We start from the raw sequence: 14567 nt of genomic DNA on the forward strand, positions 1-14567 counted from the left end.
AAATATTTACCTACACTCCATACAGACAAAAGTATACACATACCTCAACCCAGTTGGTTAGCCAATAGCACTCTGGATCTGTATTTTCAACTGTAAAGAGAACATTTCCCCGAGGAATGACACTTCCTTCAGGAACAGCCTTTATTTCTATTGGAAGGTGACCATCATGTTGCTAGAGTGGAGAATCAAAGTTCAAAAATTGTAATTAAAAAATGCTGACTTAAGAAACAGGACATTAACATATTTGAGTTTTTCATATGAAAAATAGAAACTATCCAAATTCTCCCACTATCCACATCTGCTTTACTATATCAAGGCCTCCAACCCATTTGCTGATCTAGGGAAGGCAAGTAACAAATCTTTATAGTTAAATATTCAAAATTTCACAACATTCAAAGGACAGGGTAAAAAAAAACTTCTGATACAAGCCTTCAGTCCTAGTCAGAAGAAATGATATTAATAGATCTTGCAGCAATGTAAAAAAAAATTAACTGGCCTATATCATCAAGACATCTGTGTATTTTTAAAAAGGAGCAGGAGAGTAGAAAGAAAGCAAAGCAAAATCATTTTATTTAAGTATTAACATTATGCAAAATATCACACTGTGCAGAAGGCAAAGATTCTAAGACAAGAGGATATTCACATCAAACATGTGCACAATAAAATAATGTTTTTTTTGGCTGGATCTCACCATTGTTATTTTGGCCAGAGTCCCAAAAGAAGCTGGCCCAATCTTTGTCAGATATGGCATTTTCAAATTATGAATATTACAACCTTGCTATTTAAAAAGAGCACATTAATCTTCAGCATCTCTTTGAAAGGGAAAGGAATGCAAGGTAACCAAGCTCGGGTGGAGGTGGAGATGGGAGGGGTTGGTGGGTTTAGAAAGTGGTTTTCGAATGATAGCTGCCCACTTCACTTTATGGTAGGTCTCTGTGGAATTTTATATTGAAAAACAAGATTGCAACATAAAAAAAGTTCTACTTTTTTTAAATATCAGAAAAAAGGTTTTGTACACTTTCTTCATGGGTATATTTTCTTTGAACTTTTCACAAACTCATCTCAAGGGGAGCTGATAGATGCAGTTAACTTTGGAGCATTTACTGATCAATACAACTCTTAAAATGATTGACCTCTTAGTCTGTGGCCAGGTGTTCTAGATTCGCAGCCTACACTTTACCGCGCCTTCACAACCTTGTATATTTCAATTAGATTTCCTCTCATTCTAAACTCCAATGAATAGCTGTCCAATTTACTCAGCCTTCCTTAATAAGGCAACCTTGTCAATCTAGAGCCCAAAGCGAAGGAACTGTTGTTGTACCACCAACAATATGGTTACACTCTTCCTTAAATATGGAAACCAAACCTCCAAATGTGGTCTTACCAAAACTTTGTACAATACAATCATGCCTTTCTTTATCTGGTCCTTTATTGCAAGGGGATTGGAGTGCATGCATTTTCTTCCCCTGTTGTACGCTATACCTTTATGCTCAAGTTGTGTTCCTTGTACAAGTACACTTAAGTCTCTCAACATCCAAAAGTATTACATCATTTAAAAGATGCTTTTCTAACCCTATCAAATTGAATAACATTACATTTCCCCAACAGTAGGCTCCAACAGGCACCTTTGTTAACTATTCACTTAACCTAACTCCATCTCTCTCAAGCATCAGGCTGACCTCCTTATAGCTTACAAGTCAGCATTGGTAAGTAAACACAGACAGATAGATAGTAATATGTCTACATGATTGATATAGATAAGATCAACACTGGGATCTTGCTAGCACCACACTCCTAAATTCCTTATTCATGTTAATCTATTACACAACTTCACAAACTCCATTTTGCATGCCTGCCTTTTGGGTAGCACTTCATCAAATGCCTTTTGAATATCCAAGAATACTACATTTACCTGCTTACCTTGATCTTGCCCTACGAAACATGTCCTCAAAGACATTTTTATAAATTGCAAAACAGAAAACGATATTAACTTTGATTGACCTTAGAATGATGTTCTAAGTACAGTGTTAAGATTTTAAGATTCCAATAATTACCTGATATCTGCCCTGTAGTTCAGAGCTTGACTAGCTATCATATTTGCCAAGTTACCATTTTACCAAGTCCTTGGACGTAGGCTATCAGGCCCTAGGAATCGGTGGGATTTTAGTTAGAGTCCCTCAAGTTCCTCGAATAACGTTTTGCTGCTGTTATCACTCTTTTTATTATCTCAAGTTCCTAAGTCTTTTTAGCCGTTGGTAAACCTATATTTCTGGATTTCTATATTTAATTTCTTCTCTTTCATTATGAAGACAAAATATTTGTCCCAAGCGCTACAGTCAAGGGCCAGGGAGAAATCTAATTTTTAAAATTTTTCTCCTCTTCTATTCATAAAGATGGTTCTTTTCCTTTTTTCTTATTCCTTGTTCCTTTTAAAATAAGCTGTGGTGCATTTCCCTCATATCCTTTGTTAGTGAAGTCCAATTTTTGGATGAGCCACAATAAACAGAAAAATAGTTTATTCATGTATTCAAACCGCAGGGGTAATTCTTGCCATATATACAGACACTCAAGTTTGTAAGGAAGAAGAAAAATATAGTTAGAAAGGAATTTTGCTTACAGGCAAGCTTACCAAAAAAGAATTCTGGTCTGCTACGATGTCACTAGTTAGTTTCTTAGTAGATTGACTCCATGTTAACAGCAGTTTGTTTCTTATCAGACTGGAGCAGGGTGGTTCAGAAGTTGCAGTAGGGTTCGGGTCTATTGTAAAAAGGCTAACATTTTGGTCATACAAAGTTAAAAATCACAACACCAGGTTATAGTCCAACAGGTTAAATTGGAAGCACACTAGCTTTCGGAGCGACGCTCCTACATCAGGTGACAATCACCTGATGAAGGAGCGTCGCTCTGAAAGCTAGTGTGCTTCCAATTAAACCTGTTGGACTATAACCTGGTGTTGTGTGATTTTTAACTTTGTATACTCCAGTCCAACATCGGCATCTCCGAATCATTTTGGTCATATAACAGGATTCCTAGTTGCATCATTCAAGTCAATAAGGTACTTTCTATGCAATAACTGATTGCTCTTCTGGTCAAGAACATTATTTGTTTTTAGGAGATCAATGGTGAGCCATTAGTACCACCTCTTGTTAACGAGTTTCATTACCTCCCCTTTGTTCAGAACTAATTAGGCGATGCATCTCATCTGCTAATCATTTTGTTTTTGTGGACTGGAAGGTCTAAGCGTTCCAGGCGGATGAGTTCTGTCCTGGTAAGTGATGATTAGAATCCTTATAGGAATTGTGGACAATTTGAAAGATACAATTGGTACCAACCATGTTTTGGTCCAAAGTTAGTTTTAAATTTAAACAAGTATAGTTTTAAAACAAGTTATGATCCTTCACACCTTGTGAAGATAGGATTCCTCTGTCATGCAGAAATAAAAAGAATCCTCTACATTTTTTCCAAGTAAGAGACAAAAAGAGGTCTCCACTCATTCACTCTTGAAAATCAACCACACTAGTATCAGATCCTTGCTGTACTTGAGTCAAGGCAATGGTGAGGATGTTGTTCTTTCCTGCAATGAGTGCAATATTTTCGAGAGATTTAAAGGCTGTAGAGGCAAACTCAAGCATGACAATCTGGAATTGTTGCTGTGCAATTTTCTCAGAACTTCTAAAGGTTGACATCTGCATAGCAGAATGCCTTATAATTTTGTACCCTATCTGTCCATATCAGCGGTGATTTCTTCATAATTAGGCAAACTATTAATCATCCAAGAACACCTGACTGCCCCACTAGTCTAAATAATCCTGTGAGAGAGACTGCATCAGAGTCCTTCCTGGTCACTACACTTCCATGCCAGTAGTATTGGGGAGATGTTTTGATCTGTCCAGCTTAGAGTCAATGCAATGGGTGCTCCAGCTGCTGTGGCTAGGCTCAACTATTTTGTGGTCCAGCTTTGATTTACTGGTGACGATTCTCCCACATTTACATCATGAGCAGGATGGTCACATGTCCTTTGGCCAGAGTGCTAAATGGGCATTCATGTCCAAAATTCCAGATTCTGTCAGTCCTGGGTTAATCTGAGGAAACCTTCACATACTCTTTAGCAGTCGATTCCTCCTGGCTACCCTCAGGTGTCCACCCTCTGGAAAGCATTTTACTCGTTGACAGTGTTGTACTTCATTTTATTTTATCTGCATCTGAACCCCACGCAGCAGTCACAAAAACTGCTTCATAATTTCAGGGTTACTAAACTTCCTTGTTCTGTTACATTGCAAACAGTTCGGTCTCCAACTTGCCCCCTCCAAGGATATTATTGCCCTCAGATCACTGACCAGCTCTTGCTGTACTGCCCTGCCACTCTTCTCTGCCCTGTTAGCTCAGCATCACCATGTCTAAATTGGAATTTTCTCGTTCTCCCATTTCCGAAAGCAGGAAAGTGGGCGTTAGATAGCCAGACCTCCTGCTCATCTAGCGCAGGTACAAGTTCCTTTTTCTTTAAGTCTGGGACAGTTATTTTTCTAAATAACTATCATTTCAGAACTTCCTTTGTCTGCTCCTAAGACTGAAAAGAATGTTTCAGTTAACCAGATACCCTGCTTAGTTAGCAGGCTCCCTTTCTTTCTCATTTCCCAGTCTGCCTGGGCACCTTTTCTGTGCTGCTATCTATTCCTAGGAAGGAGGAAGCAGCTCTTTCTATTTCTGCTACTCATTTTGGCACTTTGCTTCCATCTGGCCCCACAAATAATTACTGCATGTAATTTGGCATGTCTGGGAGTTATGGCCAGCACTTGACTGCTTTTGGGTGGTTGCAAGTGCTGTCTTACTTACAGGATAATGATTTTCCCAATTCAACTACTGGGGGGGGGGGGGGGTGGACTGATCCCCATTTTATCTCATGGGCCTTTGGGATAGCTTGGATCACACTGAACAGGCCAGCTTCTACTGTCTTGCCATGTCACGGACAGTGTGAGGCTTTTCTCACCAGTTGATCTACACTTAAATTGAGCTAGTCCTAAATTCAGCAATATCTGCCGTTTGATTTCTCACTCATTCTTTCGGTTCTGAAGCCTGTATGTCATGACACCTTTCAGGATCCCCTCTGTTTTTGCAGTCTCCTTCTGCAGCTGAGTAGTGACTGAGGCTTACCAAACCATTTCCCAGAAAAACAGTTAAATCTGTCCTGCATCTTTTGTTGTAGAGCTTACTCTTCCTTGAAAGTTTAGCCATACAGTCCTCTTTTCCAGCTTAATCAGTGTTTTGTTTAGTGTGAGGGGATGAGTCCCCCAATAACTTTTAGGTCCTCACTTTTAGCTATTCCAAAACTTGGCCAATATCTCTTCTAATGAGAAGCATTTCATTTTTTTGCCTCACTTGGTACTTCCATCTGTATTCTCTTAGCTAAAATCATAACAGTCCAATATTCAGAAAGGCCAGTGTTTCAGCAATGAAGTTTTCCTTTCCTACACACATCCTTGCACATATTTAAATTCTAATAGTGATTAAGAATTTCATTTGTTCACTTTAAAAATTTCAGCCACCGATTTTCCTTCTTGGCTTCCAATGTTTACGTACCAGATTTAGGTTCTTTTTTAAACTTGGACTCTGGTCAAATTTGACTTATTTTAGTGGATTAATCCTAAACTCAAGACCCCAAGTTGTGTTACAGATAGGAGGCAGGGAGGTAAATTGAACCACTTTATTTGTCTCTTGTTCTGTCTGTAAGAGTATTTTTTCTTGTTTCTTTTCCATTTTGAAACAGGCTGTCATGTATTGCCCTAAATCCTCGTTGAAAGTCAATTATCCAATGACTCACAACAAACTAGCTCTAGCATTATTCATACACAGAGACACTCTTATAAAACTGGAAAAAAAATGATTAAGAATAATTCAGAGTTTTTCTGACTAAATCCAGAAAGTCAGTGCCTAGTGAGTGTCTCCTCCCATAGATGTTCAAGATCATGTGGTTGAAGTCCAGAATAGTTTCTTTAAATATTTTCCACTGCTCATTTACCTCCATCCCTTTTAATCAATTTACCCAACCAACTTCAACCAGCTCCATCCTCATACCTATACAACCGGCTTTGAGTTGGAGATTCTTGTTCAAGACAGCAGATCAATGGAAAAGTTGGTCATATTAGATTACTGATCAACCCTGCTTCATTGTACAATACTAGGTCTAAAACAGCTTTATCCCAAGTTGAATCATAATGCATAATTCTAGAAAATATTGTAAAAGCATTTCAGACTCAACCTCCAAACTATCCTTGCCAAATCTTTGTCCAGACTAAAGATTATAGCCCTCTGCCAGCCTCCTCCCCCAACAATAACTGCATTACTTCTGTTAGAAACTTGGATTACTTTTGCTGAAGGCTTTGTCCAATGGGGTGACGGTTGCTTAAGGGCCCAAAAACAATTTCCAATGTTTTCTGACCTTTTCACTAATCCCCCCCTACCTGTTTGATTTCCTGAGCCAAGATCCTTTCTCACTAATGTCCGTGTTGTCCTTTAACATGGACCACTCTCCTCCTTTTCCACTCACCTGTCTTTTCACAATGCTATGTATCCCTCATTACAAATGTAGCCACATCCATACGTGGTGATTGGATCAAAAAACTATTTTAATTTATGCTGTTACTTCATCTGAATGTCCAAAGCATTCAAAGTGCTTTCAATGTTGTAATTATTTTTGTTTGAACTTCAGTCACCAATACCTTAAAGTTCAGTCTTTCCGAACAAATTAACTTGAATAATTGTTAGTAAACTGTAACCAACTTAGCCATCCATCAAGTCTGACTGTATTCAAAGCGCTCTACTGGGCCCAATTCTAAAATTGTCAAATGTTAATATTCCCAGAGAGCAAAGATAAGCCAGCGTTTTTCCTCCATCACTTGTATCTTTAAGTCCCTTTCACTCTCTCTGCCTTTTTAACAAACGTAAAGAATTCATGGATTTCTGTCACCAAGTTAGGGAGCATCCATTCAGCTCTTCATCTTACCCTTTCACAAACAAAAACTACCTCCATTCTGCTCTGAACTTCCATCTCTTGTTTCTCTCCCATCTGACGTCCTTTTAGACTTAACCAATACATGGGATATGCTTGTCAATCCATTCTAACAAATCAAGTTCCCTTCTCAGCCCCTGCAGAAACTGACATGTATCATTCAAATCTCCACAACTACTAAATTCAGCTCCCCTTCAGAAAATGAACATTTCCAGCCCTTCAATATTTACAAATTGCTGCACCATTTTCAAGCTCCATTTCTAATTGTCCTTAAAATATTGCTGCACCTTCAAGACTCTCCTTAAAAGTTACCTCTTTAACCAAATCTTATGATTATCTTTCCAAATGTCTCTTTTGATTCAACATCTTTTTAAATACCTGGCTGATTTGAATATTTTCAAATCTTAAAAGGCATGACATATATGCAAGATGTCTTTGTATTAAGCAATATACATAAGTTCATTGTTCAAATTCTTTTCATATGGGCATTTTGTGCTAAACTCATAATAAATACACAGCAACTCTACTTTAGCAACTGAATTTTACTAAATGCCTGCACCAACTCGGAGGTAAAATAAGTTAGCTGAGCAGAGAAACATGTGTGCTTGAACTTGGCAGTTGAGCTGACAATACTCCTGAACTCAAGACTCAGTGGATTTGAGTTTCCATCAACCACAACATGGCTATAGTTATTATGACAACAAAGAAATCTAACTTGTCCCAAAATGGTGAATGAGGTGCTATTAATCAATTTCTCACACATAAACCGAACAACTGCTCAGGTTTTCCCCCTCAGATATTTTTAAAAAAGATAAATTATTTGCCACTGTAAATTATATTCTGAATGGGCACATTAATTCAAATATTTCATTTAAATTCCCAAGTCTCCCATATATTCTCTGACTGACTGGTGTTCAACTGGGGGAATGCCAATCATCTTGTGAACATAAAACATTTCGATGTGCACAATGTTCATTACATTTGGTTAAAGAATCGACCAAAATGCATTTTGTTTTTGCACTCAACAATACAATTATGGGAAGGCAAGCTTATAAACCTTATCACTGTACAACAAATTGCTTAAAAGGGACATGGAGGTATGAAGATGTGGCATCAAAAAAGAAAATTAGCCAGAACCCAGCTACCCAGAAACCATATTCAGAAATACAAGTACAATAGGAAAAACTAATTTGTTGGAATGTGAAATATCGTGGTCAAAAAGCCCACTACATGCATCAAGGCTCATACATTAAGACAACTGAAACCATATCCTAGGAGTAATTACATACTATGTCGGAGGCTTGGGAAGTAAAGCCAAAATGGCTAGTTCAGGGGAATAAAATTGATACTTCCAAATCCTGGAGAAGGCAAAATCTTAAATTTCCTACCTCAAGAATATAATTCCAACCACTCTCATTAAATACATCATGTTGAAAATGTTCTCTGTAGACCTCTTTGGCCTCTTGAATTTTCTCCTTTGTTACAACTTTGCCTGTTTAAAATTTAAGAGGAAGCAATTTTCATTCAGAGATTAAACAATTAATCCAAGTTTGCGTTTTTCCATCAAGTTCTTGTGGCAAATCTATTCAGAGCTAACCATTATAAATATTGTTATTTATACAAAAGAAGAATAGCAATTGCACTTACTTCCTAAAAGACTATTTTGTAAAAGCTTATTCAGAACCTAGTTTACCATTTCTAATTGAGCTGAAAATGTGTTGCTGGAAAAGCGCAGCAGGTCAGGCAGCATCCAAGGAACAGGAGAATCGACGTTTCAGGCATAAGCCCTTCTTCAGGAATGAGGAAGAAGGGCTTATGCCCGAAACGTCGATTCTCCTGTTCCTTGGATGCTGCCTGACCTGCTGCGCTTTTCCAGCAACACATTTTCAGCTCTGATCTCCAGCATCTGCAGCCCTCACTTTCTCTCTACCATTTCTAATTGTCAAGGAATTTTATCATACCAATTTTCCACTTTAGAGGCATATCATGATCATCAGATCCCCAAACTTCTGGAAATGAAGAGGTAACCAAATAATTCTCTTCATCCAAATGAAGACAATAATTTGTCCAGGTCAGAACAAAACAACATTTAAATTCAATCTAATATCACTGCTTGGGTAGTGAGATGAACGTTTCCAGATGACATTAAGCTAGAAGATTCAGAGGTAGTAGCCAAGATGTGAAAGACCGCACATTGGACCTGAACATTTAACAATGATCAACCAAGTGACGGTGTTCCAGACTAACAGGAAGCATTTGTATTCTAAGGGCAAGAAAGAATTTATAGTAAAGTTCAATCAAATGAGTTCACACACTGTATAATTCTGGCCAATGTAATATTCATGGAACATTTGGGCAATTGACGTGATACAGAGTCGTCAACTTAGTTGCATTCCAGTGTCAGAGGCAACAGGTACTGGACAAGCTATTTATCCTCAAATTTTTAACGGGATAGAAAAACCAAAGCAGAACTTTCATTTATCAAGTATATAATTTAAAACATAAAATTTATGATGGATGTCAATAAGAGAATGACAAGAACAGTGACACCTATTTTCACTGAGCACAATGGAGAGGCTATTACTGTTCATTATTGTAACAGAGTAAAACAGATAACTGCTCCCAACATCCAAAAATGCATCACTAAAAAGCATAAATTACATTGATGTTGTCAAAAACACCCTGCTCTATGGGATGCATTGTAAGTTATCACTGACCAACGTGCCATTGAAATCAATGCAATTGAGAGATTTGTGGTATGTACTCAGCATTAGTCTACAGGGGTGCCAGGAAAATTTCTCTCTCATCAGGTATATAGATGCCCCATCAGGGCTGCGTCACACCCAACTAGAGCAAGTTACTACTGTAATTTTTGATTGGAAAGCTGCCAGAAGGATATGCAGCAACCACTATTTCTTTGATACTGACAACAAATTCTGGGGCAAATTGCATGAAAAAAAAGTTATTGTATTAATTAATACAAGCTGCTTCATACACATATCTTTCCTAAATGTCCAAGAAACAAAATCCTCTGATACTGGATATACAGTTGAAATTTGCATTGAAAACATTTATATAAATGTTCTTTAATGTCTGAATGAACCCACATTACTATATACATCTACATACTATAGTTCACACTAATAAAAAAAGAATGAGCTAGATTACACCTTAGAATGAGCATTAAAAAATCTTAAATATATTTTGCAGTAGAGATATAATGAGTGATCCAAACACCAGCTTTTAAAATTTGATTCATATGCACACCAGAAAATGTTCAAAAAGTCACCTGCTAAATATTTCTTGAGTATGTACTGTAAACCATAGAACACAGTCTCATCATATTGCACCTTCCTGGATTTGATATCTTCTTTCCTCTTCTCACGACATTCAAAATAAGAATATACCTTGCTTGTATTAGGTGGATACTGCAGGTAGTGAGTTACCTTCGTAAATAGAGAAAGTGCAACAGTAAATACAGTAAAAGGATTAATTGAAAATCAATTTTAAAATACATTGAGGTACACAATTAAATGCAGTCAGAGATGAACAGCATGGAAACAGACCCTTCGGTCCAGTCAGGTCAATAAAACATCAAAAATTGCTGGCAGAAAACAGTATTTCAGTTCAATACAACGTACATCCTCCAGACAGAGGACACAAAACTCAGTAAGCAATTTCCCACTCTGCAAGCATCACTGAGGTTTCATAAAAAGGACAAAAACAAGTCTGAAATCACCAGTCTTGAGGAGAGTATTAATCAGATCAAAATTGTATGCAAAGGTAATGTTGCTATAGACCTGAAGGACTATTGGGCTGCTCTGAGTTAACTGGTGCAGAATTTAACCTGATGGCCACCAGACCTTGTTTAAGGGGCAAGGCCGAGGACAGTCCTTTACAGTAACCTTAGCCAGTGTGGGAATTTTTGGCATCACTCTGCACCACAAGCCAGCTACCCAGCTCAATGAGCTACCTGGCTTCGAGGTAAAATAACCATGTACCATTACCAGATTAAGGACTTATTTTTAAAGAGTTGTCTTTATTTAACAACACATGGCTTGTGAAACAGTAACTTAAAACTGGGATAGTGAATAACAGCAGGGTTATGATTGAAATATTTAGTTCTGAATAGAAACTGTCATAAGAAACGAGTGTCTACATGGGGACCATCACCTGCTGAGCTCAAACCATAGCAAAACAAAATATTTAAACATGGTTGGCACATACTGATAACCATGCTCTTTGCATTTTTTTTAATATGCTTGGGACATCAAGAACTTCCACTATTTGCTGCACTTTAAGAGCATCCATTTGATAAAATACAATTTTAAAAGTATGAGATTTCACAAATCAATAGCAATAAATCAAGCACATTTTTTGATATAGTCACATCTTGGTTACGATGAACTTTTCCTTTGACCAATTTATCAACAGTTGTAAGAGTCCTTTTGGGCTAATACACATTACTAAGAAGTAACCTCACAAACAATTTTGATAAAGGGGCTACAGATAGTTATCACCAAATCCAATAGGCATTATGTACGTAGGGCGAGATAAATGGATGATCTCAGTTCCAAAGATTAAAAAAGCAATTTAACAGACTCTTGTGAAGGTTATACATATCTGTCATCCTACAAAGTCCAAAAAGCTAATTGTGAGCAGGTTGAGAAAGAGAATCATGATGTTGGGAAAAACAGTGAATAGGGGATTCGGTTTATACAAACAATACTTTCTTCCAGCAGGACAGAAAACAACCAATAAAATCATGTTTTAACCTAGCATTGGATGCTTGAGGTACAAGTAATTATAAAAAGCAGAGCATTTTTCACTTATAACAAACACTTAGTACAGTTTCTGATTTTATACAAGATTGCAGAGTTCCAAGCTTAAGATTAAACATTTTTTTTTAAAAAAGTGCTTCACTAATTTTCAGTCTTTTGACCTAGCAGCTCATGAAGAAGCTAGATATGTGGGAATGCAAGGTAAATCTTTGACATCTTTCGTACCAAGAAAAAACTGAATCTGTGTGCCTCTTTCCCAGAGAGTGCTATAGACAAGATTATTGAAGACTTTTAAAGTACACTGACTCCTTGTTCATCAAGAATCTCAGAATACTTGGGGAGGGAGGAGAGTTTAGCAGAAAAGTGGACAGTGGAGGCCACAATCTATTCAGCTATGATCAGAGCAAGTGATGGAGCAAGGCAGATGTGTGCTCCTAATTTATATGATCACACATTCAGTGGTGGTCTCACTAAATCTATCGACAGACAGAGACAAACATTGACCCTGCTAACTAATACTGACTTCAGTGGTCACATCTGACATCTTGAAAAAGAATTGCAGTGTTACATTTTAAAAGAGGTGCACCATTACATTTTCTCCCCCTACATGATATGGGGCTTTAATGGCTAAGCCAGCATTCATTGCTCATCTCCAATAGTTCGCAAGTTGGTTCTTCTTGAAATATTGGGTATAGTTATTTATACCAAATAAACTGCAGAGTACTATTAGGTAGGGGGTTTCATGACTTTGGACTAGCAACAGTGATGGAAAACCAAAATAGTTCTAAGTCAGTATGCTGTGAGACTTGGAGGAGAACTTGCTGACAGTGATCCCCATGTATTTGCTGCCATTACAATTATTATTAGTAAAGGTCACAGGTTTACAAGATATGGCTGAAAGAGCCTTGGAAGGTTGCTGCAATTACTAAGACTGACACTCTGTCCAAAGAACAAAGTGATTGTAGATTGTGGTGAAGGGAATGTCAAACAAACATGCAAGCTTCTTTGTTTTACTCACTATTTTGCACCAGCAAGAAATGAAAACAACTGCACCAATGCGTGCACCTTTACTCACCAAGGTCCAGCATCTCCAACCTCATTCAACACAGGCCTTACATTAAAAAAAATTAAGTGCTGACTACTTGCCTATCTCTTAACAATATTTGGTACTAAACCTTCTGAGAGGCACCTGGGATTTTAAAATAGCATTTAAAGCACTATGTAAATGCAAAACTTCTGCACAAGAGAAGATCTCAAAAGGTTTTTGTGAAAATTTGTAGCAAACCAACAATCAAGTTCTCATAAGTTATTAATTGCAAGATACAATCAAGTGTGCCCCAACTTTTGATTCAAATGGGACTAAAACAGTGCTCCTGGCAAATGGCAACTTGGTTTGTGCAATCCTTTTAGAATATCTAAGAAAAACTAGCAAGAATTTATATTAATAACAGTTAAAATTATTATGCGTTCACTTGTCAAAATGATTTTCCTCCTTGAATAAAGTTCACAGATACAAATATTTGACTCTGTCTAGCCGAATCCATTCGCAGGGATAATCCTACAAGATGCATAAGTGACAAAAGAGAAATGAGGATCACATTTGAAGATAAAAAGCAGTGACAGTTTGTCTTAAGCTGGAACTATGTCCTTTGGACAGAGCGACAATCTTATCAGGCAGTTTTCTTTGCCAAAATTTCCAACTGGAGAGCTAGCCTAAACAGTCAGTATCACACGGGTTTGATTCCAGACTTTGGAATCAGACACCTAGAATACCAAGGTGACTAACAGAAGATTCTCAATTCCAGCATTTGTAAATGCATACATCTATCCAATGGTGGTGGGAAGGCAATTCGGGAGAACCGATGAAAAGTATTATCAGAAGATAAGTTATAAGTCTGTTCTCAAAAAGGTGGATTTATTTCTCAAGTGGGAAGAACAACATAAACTGCAAGTTTCACACAAACTGTGGAAATTACAACAAATTTGAAGAATCCAAATACAGGACAATGATTTTCCATAATTCTGGTGTGCTGCTCACCATGCCAATCAAAGGAGTCCTGGTACCTAATGTCCATTAGCAAGAATCCATATCCATTTGTCAAATCAACCTGAAGGCTGAAATTGAAATGTTGCCACCACAGTATTTATAAAATACCTGACAAGGATTTCAAACAGACAGTAGAAATGAAACTGTTGGAAATACTCAGCAAATCTGGCAGCATCTGTGGAAAGAAAAATACAGGGATCATTTCAAAGGTCCCTGAGCAAATATTTGACAAAAATAACCCTGAAATGACAGCTGTTTCTGTCTCCATGAATCAGGCTACCAGGTCTAATGGATGTTCCCAATTTCTTCGTTTCAGTTTCAATTTTGCAGCAGTATTTGCTTTTGTCTCAAAGTTAACACTCCCAGGAAAGTGTATGTCTAATATCTCAGGGAGAAGTCATATTCTCTACTGATGCTCAAGGATTTTAGCCTTTAATGAAACCTCCAGGAATAAAGCTTTGGTTTTGGACAAATTTCTCATGTTCTCTACTCAAAACTCATTGATAACCTGAGAACTCCAACTCCCTTACTCTATCAACAGATGCTGAATTCTCTGCAGTTACCCCCCTCTTGCTCTGCTAGAAACTATTTATATACTTTTGAAGTGGCTAACTTGAAGAACATGGCGATCAGATTCAACCGATCTTGTGTTTGAAGTGACATGCATGACCTCATTCTAAGAAACAGAGTGAAAATTAGGAACAGGTATAAAAGTCGTTCAGTTCTCTTTTAA

General features: G+C 37.5%; 1 protein-coding gene across 1 annotated transcript in view; it reads right to left on the reverse strand.

Annotated features, from left to right (window-relative positions):
- nampt1 (nicotinamide phosphoribosyltransferase 1) overlaps positions 1-14567 on the reverse strand; it is a 32066-nt gene that overhangs the window by 15683 nt on the left and 1816 nt on the right. The window contains exons 2-4 of the mRNA XM_043709108.2: positions 10296-10452; positions 8395-8498; positions 44-172 (exon numbers count right to left, since the gene is read on the reverse strand). Coding sequence (XP_043565043.2) covers positions 44-172; positions 8395-8498; positions 10296-10452 — 390 coding nt within the window. The remainder of the gene's footprint in view (positions 1-43; positions 173-8394; positions 8499-10295; positions 10453-14567) is intronic.

The sequence above is a fragment of the Chiloscyllium plagiosum genome, unplaced genomic scaffold (assembly GCF_037043375.1).
Source record: "Chiloscyllium plagiosum isolate Xiang-an unplaced genomic scaffold, Cpla_swu_hap1 HiC_scaffold_19, whole genome shotgun sequence".
Lineage (NCBI taxonomy): Eukaryota > Metazoa > Chordata > Chondrichthyes > Orectolobiformes > Hemiscylliidae > Chiloscyllium > Chiloscyllium plagiosum.